This window comes from Amia ocellicauda, chromosome 8 (assembly GCF_036373705.1).
Source record: "Amia ocellicauda isolate fAmiCal2 chromosome 8, fAmiCal2.hap1, whole genome shotgun sequence".
Lineage (NCBI taxonomy): Eukaryota > Metazoa > Chordata > Actinopteri > Amiiformes > Amiidae > Amia > Amia ocellicauda.
The window spans coordinates 43290810-43312329 of record NC_089857.1 but is presented as its reverse complement, the minus strand read 5'-3'; the positions used below and the strand labels follow the sequence as shown (position 1 = coordinate 43312329).

The following is a 21520-nucleotide window of genomic DNA, read 5'->3' as shown; positions in this document are numbered from 1 at the left end:
ACACAGTGGAAGGAGATGGTTTAGAGGATTGCCGGTGTGGTGCTGACCTGACTGGCTGCAGTCCGGGGGGGGGCGGAAGGCCGCCGTCGGGGAGCGGGGCGACAGGCTGTGGGTGGGGGAGCCGGGCAGACTCTCCCCCGAGGACAGAGAGCGGTTGAGCGACGAGAAACTGCGGCTGGTGTGCAGGAGGGGGGACGGCTGCATGGCGAAGCGGCGGAACAGCGACCGCCTCCTGTAACACAACAACCACACGATCATGACGACGACAAAAGCCAGCCCTGAGCTCCGAGTTGCATCGGCTCACAAGCATGCTCTCTCCACAGAGACTCACAGAGACACACACACGCAGGCAGACACTATGCTTGTGTCACAAAATATTTATAATACAGTGTAATACAGTGACACCCGGTGTTAATACAATGAATCTTTCTGCTCTGGCTCTCCTCCCACATGAGACCAGATGACCCAGTCGCCAGTGTTTCTCCATCTCCTCTTACACAACAGCAGCCATTACTCAATCGGCCTGCTCCCCTGACTGGACTATGAACTGCATCCCACAACACGAGCGGCGCTCACCTCTCCTGCGTCTCCTTCCTCTTGGGCTTCTTGCTGCGCCGGATCATCTTGCTGCTGCCGCTGTTCCTGCGCGCCGGGCCCGTCTTGATGGAGGTGTTCTCGAACGGGGTGGTGGAAATGGCCACTTTGGTGCCGCTCTGCAAGGAAGGGCAGAGACACGCGCCGATCAAGATTTCGAATCGTTTCCAACGTGGTTTAAATGTGTGAAGCAGAGTCTCCTGTGGTTAAATGTTACGATACATGAAACGCTGGAATCCCGCCTCACCTTTAACAGCAGCTCCACCACCTCCGTGTGCACGAGCCCGTGGACCGGCTCCCCGTTCACATGGGTGATGAGGTCACCGGCCCTCAGCCCGGCCAGATGGGCGGGGCCTCCGTCCTCCACGTTCTGAAACGAGTGACAACACGTGGAAGATAAGACAGGAAGACTAACAGAGAGAGAGAGAGAGAGAGAGAGACTGGCAGACAAGACCGACAGAGAGAGAGAGAGAGAGAGACACACACCGGCAGACAAGACCGACAGACACAACGACAGACAGACACCTAGAGAACCGGACCCACGCTCCCCGCCACTCACCCAGACCATGTGGTAGACGGTGTAGACGTCGCTGTCGCAGGCGTACACCCGGATGGCGCGCAGCGTGAAGCCGAACTTCTTCCCGGAGCTGTGGATGACCACGGGCTGCCGGGGGCTGACGGCACACAGCGACGAGTCCCGGCTGGGGGAGGAGTCCCTCGAGGAAGGGTCTGAGGACAGAGAGTGTGGGGAATTGGGGCTGCCCAGGGGAGACACCCCGAACACATCTGCAGAGAGAGAGGAGAGGAATTACATTAATTATGGAGGAGGACAAGGAATGATTCAAATGTAGAAAATGAATACAGCTGGACTCGTATTGTGTATAACTCTAGTAAACACCAAGTCACTGTGGTTGTTAGAAAGTGTCTAAATATTGGGAAATGATAGATATTAAAGTCAACAAAAGAGAATATTCCTCGTCCGTTTCCCACTCCCTATTTGCTGACCATTATTCCGTGTGCTTTTTCAAGTTATTTATAATGATAAATAAAAAATGATATAATAAAAATGGATTTGAAGATTATCTCCTCTCGTTCAGGCTAAGCCCAGCCCAGAGCAAACTGTTCTCTCGCTCTCTCTCACGTTTATTTTCCCAGACCACAGCCGAGACCGATGGGATTTCTCCCGCTGCACACGCATGTGAAATCAAGGCTGTTTTCACTTTTCATTCCTTTCAGACGGATTTACAGCAAGAGCAGGTTCTCAAACGCGATCAGACGCCGAGATCCGTGGCGGCAAAAACGATCGTTTGGAAGTTCTAACGTGCGTTGGGATACAGACCCCCCCCCGTGGTTTCACAGCTCTTAAATCTCTGTTTACCTCCTGGGATCATCAGGGACAGAGCGCCGGCGGAGACGGATTTGGTCACTTTGTTGGCGCTCCTCGGCTTCTCTGCGCCGTCGGGCCGCTGGTGGGCCGAGAGAGAGCCCGGGTCCCCTGATGTCTTCGAGGCACCATCCGGGCTTTCCACCCCTTCGGCCCGGATGTGGATCTGATCGAGATGCTCGGAGAAGCTGCCTACTGGAGAGAGGGCGGGAAAACAAACAGGACACGGAATACATCAATCCGTAACAGAGAATCGAAAGGGGAAACCAGCTTCTCAGATCAGACGTGTTCTTATTTTTAGAAGCAGACATTTGGCAACACTGTTATGATTACTTCAGCTCATAAGGAGTGTACAGAGTCACTGTAACTGAACAGTCTTTTTTACATAAACCTCTGTAAATAGACAATTCGGTGCTGACCGCTTGGCGATCGTACTTTTGTAAATTGCTGTTGGTCTACCTTGAACTGAAGCGTTACCAGTTGGAGTCATTTAATGTCCGGTAGCACTTAGGTTCAAGGTCAACCACTCTGGAGGAAGATGGGGATTTTAGATGTCATGTACAATGCCTCCCGGCAGCCGCGCACTGGCGGGGATATGGGCATTCTGCGTACCGGACAGTGTCGACCCGCTGAGCGTGCTGCCGGGGGTGGTGGCGTCGGGCTCGTCCGGTGGGGGCTCCCCAATCGTGAAGGCTACTTTGCCGGAGTCGACAAGGGACGGGGGCTCGTCTCCCTCCTCTGTCTCGGCCGAGATGGCGAACTTCGGAAGCAGCCCGGAGCGACGGCCCAGGCTGGTGCTGTCCGTGTCCGAGGAATGGGACAGCGAGGGCCTGTGGTGGGGGGCGGAGGAAGCAGGTCTGAAAAGAGGGGCACAAGCCGTGACTCCAGCCTCGCCCGAGCGCCAGACCAGACACGCCAATTCTGACTCCGGCACACCACCGCAGCGTTCAATACTAGGGGTCAAGGGTCATCCACGCCTCTGACTTGCCATGCAAACTCGATAAGAGATTCAGACGTGGCTCCCGGAGTCAGAATCAGAGTCTGCCGACACCAGAACCGCCTGCACCCTGGACACAACGTCGATCTGCCCCAGTGTGTCAGAAGAGCAACGGTATTGATCAAGATCGGCGGGGGGCTTACATTTCGCTGAACTCGGGCGTCCAGCTGAGGGAGTCCGCGGTCAGGGGGCTGCCGCTCTTGGTCTTCTCGCCCGGCTCACTCTTCTCCTCCACAAGGCTGCGGGTGCCCAGGTCGATGCTGCTGTACACCTGTGGGCGGAAGCGCACGGTGAAGCGGCCGCACCACGGCACACCGTGCGACGAGCCTCGGCTGTCAGAGCCTCGGCCTGCACACATCTCAGGAGGCATTCGGTGTTGATATTAATAAAACACAGAGAGTGTGCCTTTAATGCAATACAATACAATACTTGTGGGAGGGAGGGGGAGAGAGAGGGAGAGCACATCTTGAAGATTCAACTCACTTTAGAGAACCTGTGAGAACAGGAGGAAAACTGCCGGATCTCCACGTTGAAATCCTCATCGTTGGTGTCGTCGTCCTCCTCGGTCTCCAGGTGGTGGTACCGCTCTGAGCGCGCTGTGGGAACAGAAAGAAAGGGGTCAGCGGCACGGATAGTCAAGACAAACAGTGCAAGGGGGGAATGTGTGGAGGGGGTCGCCGACGTTGCAACTGAGACTGCACTCTAAACGGTGCTTTATAACGACATCCCGGCGGTCCGGACACACGTCCCGCACGAACTCACTGTCAAAGTAGCTGGTGTCGTCCTCGGACTCCAGCTGGGGGATGAATTCGGCCTTCTGCCTCAGCAGGCTGTTCCAGTCCAGGTTGTAGAAGAACTGGTGGTGTTTCACCTCGTAGGCCCCACCTGAGGTCAGGGAGGAGAGGGAGACGTTCACCGCGCGGCTCCCAGACAGAGTTATCACCATGCAGCGGCACAGAGCTAACCTCCCCGGTGCATGGTACTGCCAGGGCAGAGGATCTCATTTCCACACAGATTTTAGTGGAAGAGTTTTGCAATTGAGACTTTAAAATGACTAAAGCAGGACTGGTTTCTATTTCGTCACCATAGAGAGGAAGCAAAAATAAACAGAAGTCTTCAGTTTCGATATCAAGGTCCGGCCTAATAAAACACGTCCATGACTTGCATCATGACTGGACTTGCATGAATATAGTCAGAGAGAAGGGATTACTAGGACAAAGGGAAATGTGCATTCTGTTTACTTAATGCTGGACCTAAATAACCGCTGTTTTTGTTTTTGTTTGACTGCATCTTTGTGTCCACCGAACACTGCCAGGGTGTCTCCCAAGTCTGTAGATGCAGTCAGAGACTCGGCACCCATTAACCCGTCCTCTGCTGGAGTCGGGCATCGAGCCGGGGGGGGGGGGCTGTGACGGACACGGTCACTGGATGCCGTGTAGCTGATGGCGGGGAGGCATTCAGGTTGACTTATAAACAAGAAACTCTGATATACCCCCAAGCCTACATTATTGTTCATCTACAGCAGCATATTTTTTTAAATCGCCGAGAGAGAGAGAGAGAGAGAGAGAGAGAGAGAGAATAACACTGAGAAGTAAGAAATCCTTTTTTTTTATGTAGGTAGTTTAAGGTTTGGTTAGGGGCCAAGAAACGCTCGGTGCGTTACAGTTTTAAGTCCATCAGACTGTAAACCGACTGCAGTAACAGTAGGAAGCCAGACCGATCTATCCAGAAGAAGCGTGGCAACCAAGTTGAACACAACAAACGCACACTTCACACGGAGAAACCAGCCAATTGGCAGAGCAGCTGGCGAGGATCCCAGCTCCTGCACATCCAGTCAGATCATTTGGTTTAAATGCGCGCCTACCTGTTCCCACCCTCTCCATGGGGTTCTGCCGGAGCAGCAGGGTGATCAGGTCCTGGGCGTCTGGGGGGGGCGCATCCTCCCCTTCAGGCCAGTTGATCTCGTCTGGGGAGGGAGAGGAGCTGAGCATTTCAGACTCAAACCAAAGAGCAACCCACCTCCTACATTTCTGACTGGAGTAAAAGGCTCGATAACCAGAGCCAGGTCCATTCAATTATTTTAAATATGCTGTAGAATTAAAACAACTGTATATGAGAGAAGGTGATGAATGAGAGCCCTTTAATCTTGTATATCAGGAATTATAATATAAGTAACAGGTCCAGTTAATGGCATTTCTCATTATGTAAGAGATGTCTGTGCAGCTCAACTCTGCGTTCCTCTCACCCAAACTGCACTAGATGACACTCTTACACAATCAGAGACCCCCTCACTTTACTATAAACAGTGTACAATTTAAGTGTCGTGCTAATGAGCGAGGCCTGGGAGAGTTTCCCATGTTCTTGCCTGGCTACATCATTCAACTCTGTGAACCCCCATTCATATTTATGCTGTAATCCATACAACATGTACTGCGAGAAACACGTTTGTGAATCCATCCCAACACGACTGCCTTTTACCCGTGTGAGACTTGCTAGTTTGCGTCTGTACTCTTTCACTTTCTCCCAGCGAAAGCAGATCAGAACTACCGCTCCTGCGTCTGTATTTTTCCATCAGATCTAAGAAAGATAGCTGCTGCCTCTTACACACACACAGACAGAATTACGCACCAAGACACGCCTGGCTCTGCTACCCCGAAGAGAGTATTGTTTGAGTTTAATGACGTTTCTCGTCTTGCGAAGAACAAAGTAGTCATTATCGCTTTATTCTCTACCTCCGACAATGGAGTTGTTACGCGGGTCATTTCCTGTTACGGGAACCTATCAATCATCCCACGAACACAACAGTCACGAGCTGCACTTATCGCCGGCGTCAGAGTCTTCACAACCCCGAACAATGAACGTTTACAGAACGGATAAAACATGAAAAGTTGAAACCGGAACTGGGCGCTTTTATAGGTAACCGGGAGCGCATTTGCATACACTTGCGAAGGAAGGCCCGGGGACGCACAAGAACGGACCAATTAGAAAATTGAGTTATTTCCACGATTGTCTAGCTAGCAGCTTGTAGTGCAGATTTTAATCAGATTGGGAAAGTGAAACATGAATATGCATTTAAACCCTAAGGCCCTGGCAGCCTTTCCAAGTGCTTGCCTGGCTCCAATAATTAACCATCTATTCCCCTGCCCTTTTCAGCTAAAGTAAAGAAAAATACCAAATATGAATCCATTAATTTTCACAGGGATGCATAATAAAAGGCTGAACTCCAGTGTGCAGGCAGAGCTCTCTGCATTTAATGAGTCTCGTAAAACTGGATCAGACAACTTTCTCAGAAATGCGGGGGGGTTCCCAGAGGAGTGAGGAGTGGCTCTGAAAACGCCTGTGCGATTTAACCAAAAACACGCCACCGGGCAGCTAAAACCAAGCCCGGTTAGTCCGGCACCACATTACCGTGGAAATAATTGAGGCTTTCATTTCGATGCTGAACTTTCAGGGGCCGGGCGCTGGAGAGGAGAGGGAACCGGGGAGTTGGTTCGATTACCATTCAGCTTCGCCGCGAGGTCTTCACGGCCACACGGGTTGGCTTAGGGGCTTTTGCTCGAAAGGTTGTTGAATTTTAGATGCGAAGGGAACAGCTGCTGCATCTTCAAACACACCACACACCCCCACTTCCGTCCTTTCATGTACACAACGACCAGCGCTCCTCTCTCTCATTTGTCTATTTATTGAAACAAAGATATCTGCCACACTAATAAGCGATGGTTGGCAAGAACTTTTGATAATATTAATAAAATAAAAATATCACAAATCGAACGCAAAGGAGCACATGATCAGTACTTCCTGATATAAACACAAAGACGCACACAGAGACACACGGGGGGGACTGCACTTACCACTAATGACTTGTCCAAAGAGCTCCTCTGGCGTGTCTCCGAAGAACGGCACGCAGCCCACCAAGAACTCGTACAGGATGATGCCCATGGCCCACCAGTCCACCGGCTTGCCGTAGCCCTGGCACAGGATCACCTCGGGGGCAATGTACTCGGGCGTCCCACACACCTGCGGATGACAGGGAGGGGACGCTTAACGACAGGACACGAGCCGGCCCACCTTCAGGATGGAGTGAATTGCGCGTGTGAGAACAGTGCCACTGTAAACCCACAGACCTGCTTATCTAGGAACTCCCGGGCGTCCTTCTCAATGTGACCCTCGTACAGGTTGGTGGTCATGTTCATCAGCCCCACCTTCGACAGGCCGAAGTCGGTCAGCTTGATGTGTCCCATCGATGTGACCAGTAGACTGAGGGAGGAGGACAGACAAGCAGAGAGAAGAATGTTTCGGAAATTAGCGCCGGCTGCTTCACTCTCCCGAAATGAGACCAATCTATCCAAATGCGGGACAGTCAAAAAAAAGATGCTGAGCGACTGTCTCAGTAAAAGCCTGCTTCCATAACTTCAGAGAGAGAGAGGGAGAGGGAGAGGAGTCTAAACGATGTTGTCAATTTACTGATGACACAGAACTGTAATTTCCTGTGTGACAAGTCATGGCTGAGGACTCGCTATATTTTCAATGAACAGATTAAAATATCTTGCTTAATGGCCCTGATCCTAAATAGGAAGGGGACATTTTCTTTCTAAAATACAGCCTAGCTTGAGACTGTTTGGTTCTGCTTAATCTCCTTCAGAGAAACTTTTAAGAGGCCTTCGGAAAGTTCTTAACAGAGCGCTCGAGTCCCCGAGGTGACGCAAAACGTCTTAGGCTACTTATACATGAAAACTTACTAAGGAAAAAAAGGATTTGATTTGAGTGAAGCCCATTGAACAGAGACCAAGATGGGGCGTGTTTCTGCGAGGAGACTCTGATGCATTCTGGGAAAAACAAGACCTGACAACAGCAGAGAGAGAGGTAGGCTTTTGACAGATCAGCCCGCGTTACTGACGCACTGAACAGGTTTAGTAGAGCTGGTGGCTTTTTCACATACTTGTCGGGCTTCAGGTCCCTGTGGACGATTCCATAATTATGCAGGTACTCGAGGGCCAGCACGGTCTCTGCGAAGTACATCCGGGCCATGTCCACGGGCAGGGGGCCCATGTTCTTCAGCAGAGTGGCGCAGTCGCCCCCTGAGACACAACAGGGGGACATGGGTTAGCGCAACACAAGCAAGGGTCTCAACAGCATTTACACACAGAGATCTGCAAGGGCCGCCACAGGACAGACCGGAAACAGTGCTGAATCCCCGCCTGCACCCTCACGCTTCCTGCAACTCTCGGCATTGACCCACCTTCCACGTACTCCATGACCATGCACAGGTGGCGCTTGGTCTCGAAGGAGCAGTACATGCTCACGACGAAGGGGTTCTCTGCGAACGTCAGGATGTCACGCTCCACGAAGGCCTGCTGGATCTGGTTGCGAAGCATCAGGTTCTGCTTGTTGATCTTCTTCATGGCGAAGCGCTGCTTGGTCTCCTTGTGACGGACCAGATAAACAGCCCTGCACAGAGGGAGGAGTCTTTATTCTGTGCGCATCGTTAAGGTCTGGAGATAGTCGACTTAACCAATCAACTTGTAGAGGTGTTAGAAATCACAGTTCAGGGGAAGACTATTAAATTGGCCAAGAAAGACACAACAGGGTTTTCACAGCACAGAACAATTATTGCCTTAAATGTGAGAGAAAAAGGGAAACATTAAATCATGATTCAATAGATTTTTTGATTGAGGTCCACTTTTAGAAATAAAATCTCTGCTAGAAAGCTGAAAAAGCAATCTGGTCGATGTGCAAACTGTACAAGCACTGGGCCGTCAGAACCTGCTGTGCACGGCTATCACTCCATATGGGTCCAACTCTTACCCGTAAGCGCCGTTGCTGATGAGTTTGATCATCTCAAAATCGCTCTCGCAGGGCTTGCGCTGGGACCTCAGCGGCACAGTGACGCTCTGGGACTGTGGAGGCAAAACGGCAACAACCATCACTGCCAGACCGGCTCTCAGAAGCCTGTTCCTGATAACCAAGACTATAAAGACTATATAAGTCATTTCACGTCATTGTGCATATAGATACTCCAGCGACATATTTATAGCCAGTAAATCCAGACCACTTACACTCAGAGACTCATCCGTCTCAGGGGTCTGCGCAATCCCACTGTCGTAGCTGGCCAACTGAGCGATTTCTGAAAGAGAAGAGAAGGGAATAGAAAAGTTATTCAGCGCTGACGTGAACCCTGGTCTGTTGCCTTTCCACAACCGCGTCTGAGCTGCGGTGGTTTCAGCCTCAAGTCTGGGTGTCCAAGTCATGAATAACTCGCCAACAGAGCTACAACACTGCGTTCGAACCTCATGCATTTTAATACATTATTAAAACATGTTTCCGAAACGGCAGCTGCTCCTCCTTCAACTCTTGGGTGACTGCATGTCATCTCGCTCCAACACTCGGAGAACCACAGCGCCCGTGCGACTGAAATGGCCCGTTTTTTGGCCAAACGGCAAGATACTGCGATTTTGCTCCATTTCGCAAAACAGAGCCGTGAGGTTTGAAGCCGAGCAAAGCGGCGATCTTGTAGTTTTCCGTGCCAGCGAGCGATTTCGCTGACTTCCCACATCTTCACAACCAGGCGGCGAGCGCAATGGGGCAGGAAAGGGGGAGCGCTGAACACATGTAGAAAATCCTTAAGAAAATCGCAACTCCAGAACAAATCATCATCACAAATTATCTCAAGTCTAATAGTCTGCAAATCGCAGGGAGTAAGAGAGTCAGCAATCCGGGCTTTCAGTTAAACGAGCGCTTTACCGCCCCCACAGAGAGCGACGCACATTTAAAACCCCATTACACAGCTGCCCCCTCTTCACACGGCTGGTTTCTTACTGGGCGGAGGCAGGATCGGAGAAAGAGGGGGAAGAGGAGCGAGAGAAGTGCTAATGTGAAAAGAATGGAGTAAGCGCCCTCGTGGGACCCCGGCCACAGTTGCCTGGCAGGAGGGGAATCTGTGGAGCTCTGGCTTTTCGAGGGGAGTAAATTTATTTAGAATTACCCGTAATTAATGCCGCGTTTCCACCGTAATTACAGCAGCAGTCTGTTCCTCAAAATAAGTGGAAAAATCACACACGGGCAACTGACTCCCGGAAGACTTTTCGCACATTTTACAAGCATCGCCGGCGCTGAAGTCTGAGGAGACGGCAACACGCACACAACACGGGGATGTGCCAGGGCTGCTTCCTGTTCGTTGTCTTTGGCTCTCTTAATGCCAATTTAAGTTTAAATGTAAACGTCTCTCAGATGACAAGAGTGGGATTTCAACACAACAGCAACGTGGCCGAAGATCAGACTCCCTGTTCTTCACAACAACACACTACTATGCTTTTTCTGACATTTCAGACGTCTCGTAGGTGGTGCCTCACCTTCCAGGGGGTCCCTGGTGAGGCCCAGCTGGCTGATGATGTAGCGCGGGATGTCGGTCTTGATGCCCTGGCCTTCCTTGGCGTGACCCTCCGCCGCCTCCAGGAGGTGGTAGAACTCCTCGGGGTCGAACTCCTGTGAGGAGAAACGCATTCGCTCGTCAGCCGAAGGGACAAACAATACATTGTGTGTGTGCGTGTGTGTGTGTGGGGGGGAGCATATAAATTAAATCTTCAGATTTTATCAAAACTTTAAGTCACCTGTATAGCTGTGTGTGTATGGGAGGCAGGGGACAGGAGTGGTAGCAGGAAGGTCAAAATCTTGAATTAAAGCTTATGAAGTGGAAATAAAAAAATGCAGTGACTTTCATGCAATACAATTATTTGACTACATGTAACACAAACAGCCCGACGAGGATGTGATTCTAAATGAAGGCGACACTTCTCTGATTGTCGAGTTGTTTCCAGTACATATTTCAGGTTGTCATCACTGATATTGTTATTTAATGGGGACATACTGGCACTTTGAGAAGCCGACTAATCTGTGTGCGACGGAGACTCCCCCCTTAATTTCAGAAGGAAAATGAACGCAGGTATTCAGATTATAATGAATGTGTCTGCAGATCCCAGAGGAGAAGCTTTGCGTACGGTTGAGATTGCGGTTTATTAATCCCCCTCCTCCCTCAATAATAGCTTATTCATGTTTTAGGAGGGGAAGTAAACACTCCCAACACAAAGCAGAGGTGAAAAGCTGCTGACGGCAAGACAGTGCATTATTGGCAGGTGACTGGTGTGATCACTAAATAAGAACATAAGATAGTGTCCAATCGAGAGGAGGCCATTCGCCCCATCGTGCTCGTTTGGTGTCCATTAATAACTAAGTGATCCAAGGATCCTATCCAGTCTGACAAACTCACCAGACATTCGAGGAGCCGTGCCGGCCGGGCGATGACTATGAGGATCTTCTTGACCAGCTCTTTGATGAAAGCGACCTCTCCGCTCTCTGACCGCTCATGCGACTGTGTACAGAACACAAAACAACACAAAAAGTCAAATAAAAAGGATAAAATGATTCAGAAGACTACATTTCCTTTAATAACGGGGATTGATCTGTGGGTCTTGTCTTGTAGGATTCATACGTAGAACAGCAGGAAAGTGTTTCCATGAATACACCAACTGAAGCTAGACTTCTGAAGGACTTTCACAATTGATCGTAGGCCAAACGTCCCAAGCATCTTTTACATCTTTTACATCCTACAGCAAATGTCTTCTTGTGCCATCCTAAACACACGTGGTCTGATGACAATCCTGTGCAATTTCCTAGAAGAGAACTCACTACCAACACCTGACGCATCAGTGCATTGACATCCCTTCATCTTTCCCCACCAGCCTTTAGAGGAATAATGACTCAAGCACTTCTGACAGCTCAGTGTATGACGCGGTTAAAACCTACTCCGCTCCAGCCCTCTTTTTAGACATGGGAGAATTCACACGCACCCCGAGTGAATCAGCCCCACCGTATCTCCCCTAATCCTTTCTAAATCCGGCCCTTCCGTAGTCTGGCTTCCTGCCACGGGGGCTCCAGTTGCAGACACGGGGACTGTTTTGAGTCTCAGCGTCAGGTTATAGTAGCTGAGCTTGCTGTCGTCCACTTGGAAATATTCTTAGGCCTGACGTTTTGAGCGGTGGCTCAGTTATGTAAAAGGATCACAGAGCTGGAATGAAAATATCACGTGATGCTCCTTTAGGGAAAAAACACGTTCCTTCAAGGTGCTGTTTAACGTGGTTCGGTAGTTTGGGTTCCTTTTAGCGTTTTACAAGTGTGGAGAGAGCACTCAAGCACCTCGAGCTGGAAGTTGGCTTTCAATGCATTCGTACCCATTTCTTATTCAATAAATCACTGGTTTGCTCTTTGATGTACAAACCAACACACAACAAAAACACACTTCTTAACAACAGTGCTTTAAAGACACCCAGACTGTGCATTTGTCTGCCTATGAAGCAGAAATGTGTCGTTTTAATTGAGAAGACTTGGATAACTTTTTGTTTGGATGAAAAAGCACCGATATGTACATTTTACCGACACGGCTATTGTTTTTAAAGCTGCTATGAGGTCATATAGAGTCTCAAGCCACCGATCAGGTTGACGGTTGGCAAAGGGGGAAGCTACAGTCATACACAGAGAAGAAGGTCACCAACAGGACAGGACGCGTGCCGATGAAAAGACATCTAAAAACAAAGAATAAAAAAGCGGGGCTTGGGCTTTCAAGCTGAATCGACCTTGATCCGTGAAAAGCAAAGACCGGCGGATAAATGGGTCTCGGCAATTCACTGAGGATTTCTCTGCCTTTTCATCAGGGCAGGGATTGTGATGAGCCCGGCATCCGAAGCAGGGGAGGCACAGGAGCTGAATGTCACCGTAAGATGAAACGGGGGCTTCAAACAGAAAGCGCCAACCTGACTGTTGTCGGCAGGGGCGTCTCGCATTTCCCACTCCAGGAATGTGTGAAGAACAAGGGCCGAGAGAAAGGCCTGATTAAGAGTCTCTTGAACACTAAAGGACGTGGAGCACCCCCCGCCCGCCCCGTGCTTTTAGGTTGCGGGTTTTTGTTTGTTCTCAGTCAGGCTTTCATGGAACAAAGAAAAAACCTGTTTGGATCTAATCAGCAAGTAAATTGTGTTTAAAGCCAGTCTTTAAACCATGTATTTGAAGGAGCTCTTAAAAGGGATGAATTATGAGTTATTAGTCTGTGTTCACAGCAGATTAGGAAAAGCAACACTTTTTAATTTAGTTTATACATCATAAAATGTGTCTCTGTCATAGATTAGGAACATGTTTGGTTAAATTGAGAGAGATTGCATATTCTTCTGGCCATGCTTGCTTGTACTAAACCCATTCAGATGTACAGCTGTATTGGACGTATAGACAATTACGACAGATTAAGGGATACTTTGGTATTTTGGCATTTTAGACTGATTTCCTACTCATCCAGACTGACAACCTTTTTAATTCTGTGCATCCAGTTTGAAGGAATTAGATTTTTTGCTGGAAGCAAATGATCACAAATCACTGACTCTCAAACACCAGCTAATAGATCTTTTAAACACTCCAAAGCTTGGCCATTTGTCATTTGTAGTCTTACAAACAATACTATAAATAGTAAAAAAAAAAAAAAAAAAAAAAAACACGTTAATTTACTGGGAATCGTAAGAAACGAGTTTCCACACACTTCCTGATTGACAAACTACATAAGAAAGTTGACAAAAGAGAGGAGGCCATGCGACCCATCGTGCTCGTTTGGTGTCCATTAATACTGTTTGCAGTTCAATTTATTCTTTGCATTTTGTTTCATATAAGTACATAAGCCATAACAATTTGTATAATTCACAATCGCATACAGAGAGCATATCCTTGCACCGTATCTCAGCTGAGGAAATGCAAAGTTTGGTAAGAAATCTAAATACTTTAAATTTTGTATAGACTTATATAGAATACTTAAGAGCGGGGTGGATAGCACATATGTACATTAAGCAGTTAAAAAATCTATTCGAATAAAAAAAAAAAGGTTTTCATGGATTCGTGTGACTCTGGGTGAGTAAGTCATCAGGCTAAAATGCCAAAATACTGAAGTATCCCTTTAATTAAAGGCTTGATCTTAACCAAGAGGACACTGTGATCTGCAACAATAGCACTGAAGAACCACAGAGAGTAATTATGCACCACAATGACAGAAAACTAAAAGAACATGTCGTCCCAATTCGGTGAAAACATCAGACAGGTGATCAAGTTAGACTAATTCAGTTTGATCATCATAGACTGATTTAGATATTAAAAGATGAAACGAGAGATCAGCAGCAGCCAATCACTACTGCCGTGCATTACTGTTCATATATGTGGATTCATAGAATATTAAAAAAATGTTAAACAGACACAATTACGTTATTCTCCCCAAAATGGAAATCAAAGGTATCTGAATAATTAAAGCAGCTGTCATCTGACAGGCGTAATGGGCAATATATGGCAATACAATTATTTCATTTCAGAATCCAATTCTCGCCACAGAGACGGGGGTATTTTTTCATATTTTTAAATGGCTTTGAAAGCTCCTTTTGTTCTTAATTGACTGATCATTAACACCCCCATCACGTGACTAAAGCCCACAGGAGCCTCAGCACTCTGGGCCATATTTATAATGTATAGAGGATGAGGGGGGCTTTCAGAAAGCCCATATAAGGTATGAAAAGGACCTTTTCTGATTTAATTGTGCACCATTGGAAGTTTGGAAGTTTGTCTTTCCTCTCTGTGAAAAGCGGTGACTGACGCTCAAACGTCGCTCAGCCGCAGCACACGGATGCGCACCTCCTGGTAGAGTTTCTCCAGCTTCTCCTGCAGCTCGCAGAAGTAGCGGGATGTGATGAGGCCCTGGCGCGACTTGTCCAAACAGTCCCGGGCCAGCTCGATGATCTGATAGTGAGCGAAGCTGAGGACCCCGTCGGCCAGGGGCAGCACGCTGTCCGGGGAGCTGCTGCGGATGATCTCCTGGATGCGCTCCTCCATCTGAGCGGTGGCCTGGCGGGACACAAGACACAACAACTGTCTAAAGCACCACCGGCCAGAGACACGTCTCCATGATCTCCCCAACAGGGACCTCCCATCTCAGCAGACCACTAGAGACGGTTCCTGGTTTAGTCTGTTTTCTTCCATTCCTGGACTATTGTCTCCATCCAGCAGAAGCCTCCCTGAGCCAATGAATATCTAAGTGAACTCTACAGACTGCCTCTCCGCCTTAATGAGAAGAGAACGGTCCTTACCTTGGGAAACCTCTCCTTGTAGACATGGTTCATCATGATAATCTCATGATCACAGCATGAGGGAGAGCGGCCAGGGCTGGGTAGACACAAAAAACATACAAGCGGAAATGAGTGCCAGGAGAAATAACAGCTGACGGATATCAGATCTGGGTTGTCTTGGTTCTGTCAGATGGGGAAACTGAACTCGGATTCAATAGGATGACAAGATTTTAAAATCGCTGCCCACTCCAAAGCCAAAGCCTCTTTCTGGTGAGAAGGGGTTCACAAGGTGGTTTGGGTTTGAGTTATGGTTACTGGTCAACTCTCTGCTTGAGTTCAGGTTGTCACTGGACACGCTGGTCTACAGAAGTGACGGGTCTTGCTCCGTCCCGGATGAGTTGTGAAGTAGCTCATTACATCTCACTGCACCCCTCTGGTCTACCCTACACAGACTCGCACTAATAGAGCAGGCAATTCATTTATTTCATTCCTACATACGTCATAAATAACATTAAAAAATAAGACTATATCTACTGAGCTTTTGTGTGGCTTCATATTGCTTTTTAATGCATTTTTATTGAGCTTAACGAGACGCAAGAAGAGCCAGAGACGCGCTGGTGCAATAATGCTCAGATACAAACCGCAGATTCTCAAGACCCTCCCCCACTCTCTGAGAGATATTAAATAAATAAATACAACTTATAAACCAATTCATTCCAGCGCAATACGAGCAGAGGCTTCTGCTGCGAGAATCTCGGCTGCTTCAACCTGACCTAATTCAGCTCTTTGTCAATGAAATAAGCCAGCGCTACAGACAATAGAGGAGGAATCACGAGACGGCCTTCTCGATCAGCGCGTCTATTTTAGGAACCTAGCCGATCTTTCGCTTCCTGTAGGGGGGTGTTAAGCATGAAGAAGCTCTGGTGTTTGTGTCGCCACTCAATGAATATCAGGGTAACACCTTCGGCCAAACTGGCTGCGCTTGTTCCATTGAGGGGAAATATACGAACTTCCTATTAAAACAAACTTCGGGAGAGATCAGACGTGACTAATATTGACGCCTTTCCCCGCTGACAATGGAGGCTTCCTAACAGACCGCTCGTTATCCCTGGGTCAGTCACGGGACGTACCTGAGGCTCCGGGAGCGCGGGCGCATGGGCGCGGCCCTCCGCCGGTCCTCGCCCGTGATGCTCTCGGTGCAGAAGTGCTTGGACAGGAAGTGCAGCTCGTCGGGGGTGGGCTGAAACGGCAGCTGGTGCAGTTTCTCCTGTGATGAACAGGATGACTGGAAATGACATGAAAATACATTGAAAACGGAAAAGTAGGAGAAGAGGCTGACTGTACGGTCAGCAGCCGTGTTTAACGGTCTACAAGCCATGCAGGAGGTCGGAGGTGTGCGTGACTCCGCCCTCCTTAATTACATTGCTACCCAATAAAGGCTATTGACTTCTGCCCCAGACCATGCTCAACACCAGGCAGATTAAGTTGTCTCTGTTCTCTCGCGTTTCCTACGATGGCCTATAATGGTTTCTCTCTCGTAGCTGTGAGCCCAGTGTCTCCGGGTCATGGAAAGAGATTCAGACTTCGCTGACATCATGTGACCGCTACAATGCAGGAACGATGGCCGTCATTGTTCTTAATTGCAGGTTTTGTACATTTCTCTCATTTGAAAACCGAGACCCATGAGAACCAATTATCTGGATCTGCTGGCAACCTAACCAGCAGGACTTGTATTTGCAGGGCAGTGCAGAGACATGGCACCCCCCCCCCACACAGCTAGAAAACATGCAGCGCTGTACAGCCAGATAGGGCAGTTGGTCACACTTTAATCTGAGAATGTGCATCTGGAATCATAACATTTTAGTGTTAATGTACCCATCAGCAGCGCTAATATTGAGTCACTGGAGTGTCTGAAGATAAACAGAACAGGACTGACCTCATTTTAGATAGATAGTGTTATTTATATTATAATGAAATCTCTCTGTTTGGAGAGCCAAGTGTTTGTGTTGAAAGCGTTTGTGCCGAAGTATTGGCGCGGCGGATTGTTTGCCATCCCCGCCGTGCGAGATTCTGCACCGACAATAAACAGATCAGAGGGAGCTAGTGAGAGTGGGCAGCTTGGCTACAGCAGACGGACATCTGGCCAAAAGACCCCGCTATCCCACCACCGAGCCGCCGGAGAAATGACTCAGTCTCATCTAAATTCACTCTAGCGTCTGTTATCGGGGAGAAATAGGAGCCCGTCCATCACCACGCCATTGCCTGCAGAGTGTACAGATACGCCAGACAATACCGAGTACATATTTTAATATTAATGCGCTGTGCTACTGGATTCAGGTTACGCCGTTATAATGAGAAAGTCATCCTTGGGCTTTGCTGCACGGCTGGGATTCGATCGAGCCTCACGCGCGGCATGGCTCTGTCTCAGGTGAGGCTTCCCGGAGTAATTTGTCAAAGAATCAAGACGGAATAAATAAAGAACACAATCTGTCATCGCATGATAGGTGTGCATATGGTTGCATTTTATTGCAACACCGAGGCGTCCTCTCCTTTGGGAATCGCCCGCTATGTCAACAACTATGCAAAACAACTGGCACGCCTGTGTGTAGATAATCCCAAATCTAATCATCGGTGACTACGGGTTGTTTGACTGCTGTGTACACATCAGCCGCCCAATGTTTCCAAAAGCAGTGACCTCATAAATAAAGATCCTGGCCATGTGTTTTATAACACAGCACCGGTCTGGCAAAAACACCCCAGTTTTGAATCATAACACACAGCCCAATTAATTCCCAGCCTCGGACACAACAGAGCACAACGCCAGTTTCTAGGAGAAAACCTTGATTACTGTAAAATCTACCCCTCAAAACTAAACACACATGGCTGTATTAAGAAAGTAAGACTCTAAGGAAAGGTACACATGAGAGGAAGACATTTTTGGTGTTCTGTACACTTCAGCGCTGGTTGTGCCAAGGAAACTCCAGATCAGATCATTCCTATCCATCTGTCAACTAACTTCTTAACTGGACAAATACTGATATAACTTAGCCACGAGAGAATACCATTTTATGAGTAATTAATAAAGTTCACGCAGGAAAAGGTGTGTGTGTGTGTGTGTGAATTCAATACGTTTAGTTTTGTATGGCCAAGGAATATTAACAACAAACAACAAAGAACGACTGTGCTGAAGAGATAATTGCAGAGCGGGGATATGAATGGCAGCCCTCCTGAGAGAAGGAAGGAAGCGCACATTCTCTCGCTCCGATGAGAAGACGACGACAAACTTACAGAGACAGTCGAGCTCGGTGTGTTGGTCCCGTAGCCCGAGGAGGGGAGGGAGGCCAAGGACCAGCGCCGGCCATCGGTCCTGTGGACGAAGACAAACAGTGAAGAACAGCCCTCTAAAAAACTGAGCTCACAAACCCCGCTATAGACCAGCGCAGGGACACAGACGGCCGGTGTCCTTCACTACAGTTTCCAATGTCAGACTTGCAGGGGGAAAATAATCAGGTCTAGCTGCGTCTCTCCGAGGTATAAACAGTTTTGTTGTGTCTTACTAATTAGGACAGGTATCACTAGGAAATGTTACACCATTATAGAATATGTGAATGTCTTAAATTATTAAAATTCAGATTTATCTGTACCATATCTTTATTCCATGATATAAACCCTTCAGATGTATTCTGCTAATTAATACTAGTGTAAAACCAATGATCAGGTAAACTGATCAATTAATTTGAATATCAAAACAATTGTTGCCGTTGCTGCTGAAACTGAAGACTTATTTTCCACTAAAGGGTTAAAAGCTCGATTCGAAGAGACACACATGGCTACACAAATTGTACTTAAACGAAAGCAGGATGCTCGTCGTAGTGCATTATGGAAACGGTTTATCCCAGATGGATAATATCGCAACAGGGATTATGAATATTTACACAAGGTGCACAAACAAACCAACACAACGGTTAATGATGAGAATGAGAGTATTAATATAACAAGACGGCAGAATAGAAGAAACCCTCGATTAAGCGGTGGTTTCAAGGGCAGATACGCACACAAAACAGGAGAACTACATCCATGGGCAGAAAGGGACAAGACGGATATTCACTAAGGGACCACAACTGAGGTTACCTGTCAGGTCTGTGGCCATGACTGGCGAAAAAGCCCAAATTCAATCACGACGTTGTGGAAGAGAGGGGGAGGAAAAGAGAGAAGAGATCATTCTAAACTAGTCCGTTTTAAAGTTATCACTAGGAGGAGGATTTAGGTGCAGTTTGGCGATGGAGTTTGAATATCAATGCGAGGCACAATCGAAACACCAAAACCACTTCACCCATGAGCTAAACAGGTGCGTTTCTGTCCTCATTATTTCTGCGGCGATAAAGCGCTTCAGGATTGGACCCTTAACGCGGCTTGATGAACTGCAGTGAATGTTTTTCGATTATACACATCTGTGCCCGTCTTCAGATTTAACAGAGAGGGACACGCTACACGTCAGAGGAGGGATAAGGATATTTACTCTGCCTGCCACAGAAATCAGATTTGTAAACACAGCTGTTCAATATGCAGTGTTAGTAATGATAATATGAAGTTAGGTCTGTGCCACAACCATGTTTACATCAGGGGTGACAGTATTAGGCCTTTGGTGCGGTTGCGTATGCCTGTGCTTCACAAATTCAATTCAAAGTGATCAACTGTAGTTTTCTTTGCCTGATTAAACTTTGCCACCATAGTAAATCAGTTTGCAGCTTTGAAGTTAATCTTAGTTATATTTCCCTGTGTAAATGTCACGTCTGTGCCTGTATAAATTATATTACTAATCTTCTCACATGTAAAAATCCTCAAGCTTAAGGAAGTGATTCGGGCTGCCATGCACAGTTAGCAGGATCCTCACTTGCACTTGGTCACTTAAATACTATGTTTAATAAGACAGAACTGGGTTCATGGGAAGTGGAAATCTATGCTCTGAGAGCCAAGATGGGGGTTTTAAAGGTCCTTGTTATCACCGCCTCCCAAATCTGTGACTTCTGATCAACGGTTGCTGTTGGGTTATGAAATGAAGGAACATCTTAAAGTGCCCTCTCCTAATCAAACAACTGATGGCACTAGTTTTTAAGGCAAACAAAAGTAATAAATTAAAACAATAACTGGATAACCGCATGATTTAAATGAATGTCTGTATACATTGATCTCAGGTCTGAGAGCGATACCTTATCTGTCAAACTAAGAGAATGTATTCACAGCTTTTTAAACAAAGGAGGTTTTAGCCCGATGGAGAGTCTTCCTCTGAAAATGGAAAGTAAGAGGGGAAGGAGACGGCAAAGGGTCTCCTCTTACCTTCGTGCAAAGGAGAAGTGAGCTGAGGCACTAGGAGAGAAATTCCTCGGACTGTCTTGAGGGCTGGTTCCTGCAGGAGGAAACGGAGGGAAACAGATGTCACATCAATGAGTTTTATACCACACTTGTATCAGGGCGTGTGGCAAAACAACACAACGTATCGCCGCGTTAATGGTTAGACAATGTTTACAATGCCGCCATAAAAGAGCAATAGTCCTAGATGACATCACCACATCACAGATAATAATATTGTGCCGAGTCTTTGTTTATCAAATTCAGGAAAAGTAAAAATGGGCAAAAGATTCTGAATACAATCATGAAATAAACCCATTCTTATAAAGACGAACTGTTTTATTGAGACTTTTCTTTAGGTCACCCATGTGCACAGATCTGCGGTTTGCTTTTCACTGCATAGCGGCTGTGTTTCCTCTATGACAATAAGCACTACCTCTCAGAATACCACTAATTAAACACGTAACACATACAAACACACACATCACTGTGACATAATGGACTTTGTGAAAATCTCGGCTTGAGACAGCGTGGGGTTAATGTTTAACCCGACAGGAGCTGCGTCACCGATACCCGAAGATGTCACCGTGATCATATTGCACCGACAGCCATGAGAGTGGAACATGACCCCTGTGCACAAGTCCTGACAACAGTTCAGCAGGGTCAAAGTTCAGGTGACGAGGCTGAACAGAGGATCTGAAATGCTGATGGTTGGAGACGAAAGTGGGAGAGGGATCTGGAGGAGGGAGCAGGTAGACCACATGAGAGTCACCCAGGGGCAAGATGGGCATCTGATCCGGGCAGAGCACAGATACTGTTCGTAAACAAGCAGCCAGACGCCCAGCCAACACAGTGACCCGAGCAGACTTCTTCACACACGCTGCTCTTGTGCCACTGGCTTCCAGAATATTCTAGCCTCCCAAATCATCCGCAAACGCAGAAAATATCCCTGACCTGCAGACACCTCCTAACCCTGTGTGGCAACAGGGCCTGCCTGAAGGTGGTCGAATTCAGGGTGTAGGTTCTCCACGCTGCATGGATTTTGGTTTCTTTACTTTG

General features: G+C 47.8%; 1 protein-coding gene across 8 annotated transcripts in view; it reads right to left on the bottom strand.

Moving 5' to 3' along the window:
* Positions 1-21520, bottom strand: part of mast4 (microtubule associated serine/threonine kinase family member 4) — a 129868-nt gene that overhangs the window by 7214 nt on the left and 101134 nt on the right. For 4 of the 8 annotated variants that reach the window (XM_066711561.1, XM_066711568.1, XM_066711566.1 and 1 more), the window contains 23 exons: positions 20450-20519; positions 18401-18479; positions 16243-16397; positions 15134-15209; positions 14682-14891; positions 11239-11340; positions 10325-10457; positions 9032-9099; positions 8781-8872; positions 8215-8423; positions 7915-8053; positions 7100-7232; positions 6827-6992; positions 4840-4941; positions 3738-3860; positions 3459-3571; positions 3119-3246; positions 2591-2835; positions 1973-2173; positions 1154-1380; positions 842-964; positions 577-713; positions 48-232 (listed from right to left, as the gene is read on the bottom strand). In XM_066711561.1, coding sequence (XP_066567658.1) covers positions 48-232; positions 577-713; positions 842-964; positions 1154-1380; positions 1973-2173; positions 2591-2835; positions 3119-3246; positions 3459-3571; positions 3738-3860; positions 4840-4941; positions 6827-6992; positions 7100-7232; positions 7915-8053; positions 8215-8423; positions 8781-8872; positions 9032-9099; positions 10325-10457; positions 11239-11340; positions 14682-14891; positions 15134-15209; positions 16243-16397; positions 18401-18479; positions 20450-20519 — 3216 coding nt within the window. The remainder of the gene's footprint in view (positions 1-47; positions 233-576; positions 714-841; positions 965-1153; positions 1381-1972; positions 2174-2590; positions 2836-3118; positions 3247-3458; positions 3572-3737; positions 3861-4839; positions 4942-6826; positions 6993-7099; positions 7233-7914; positions 8054-8214; positions 8424-8780; positions 8873-9031; positions 9100-10324; positions 10458-11238; positions 11341-14681; positions 14892-15133; positions 15210-16242; positions 16398-18400; positions 18480-20449; positions 20520-21520) is intronic. The other 4 variants (XM_066711563.1, XM_066711569.1, XM_066711562.1 and 1 more) reach the window with 3 other exon arrangements.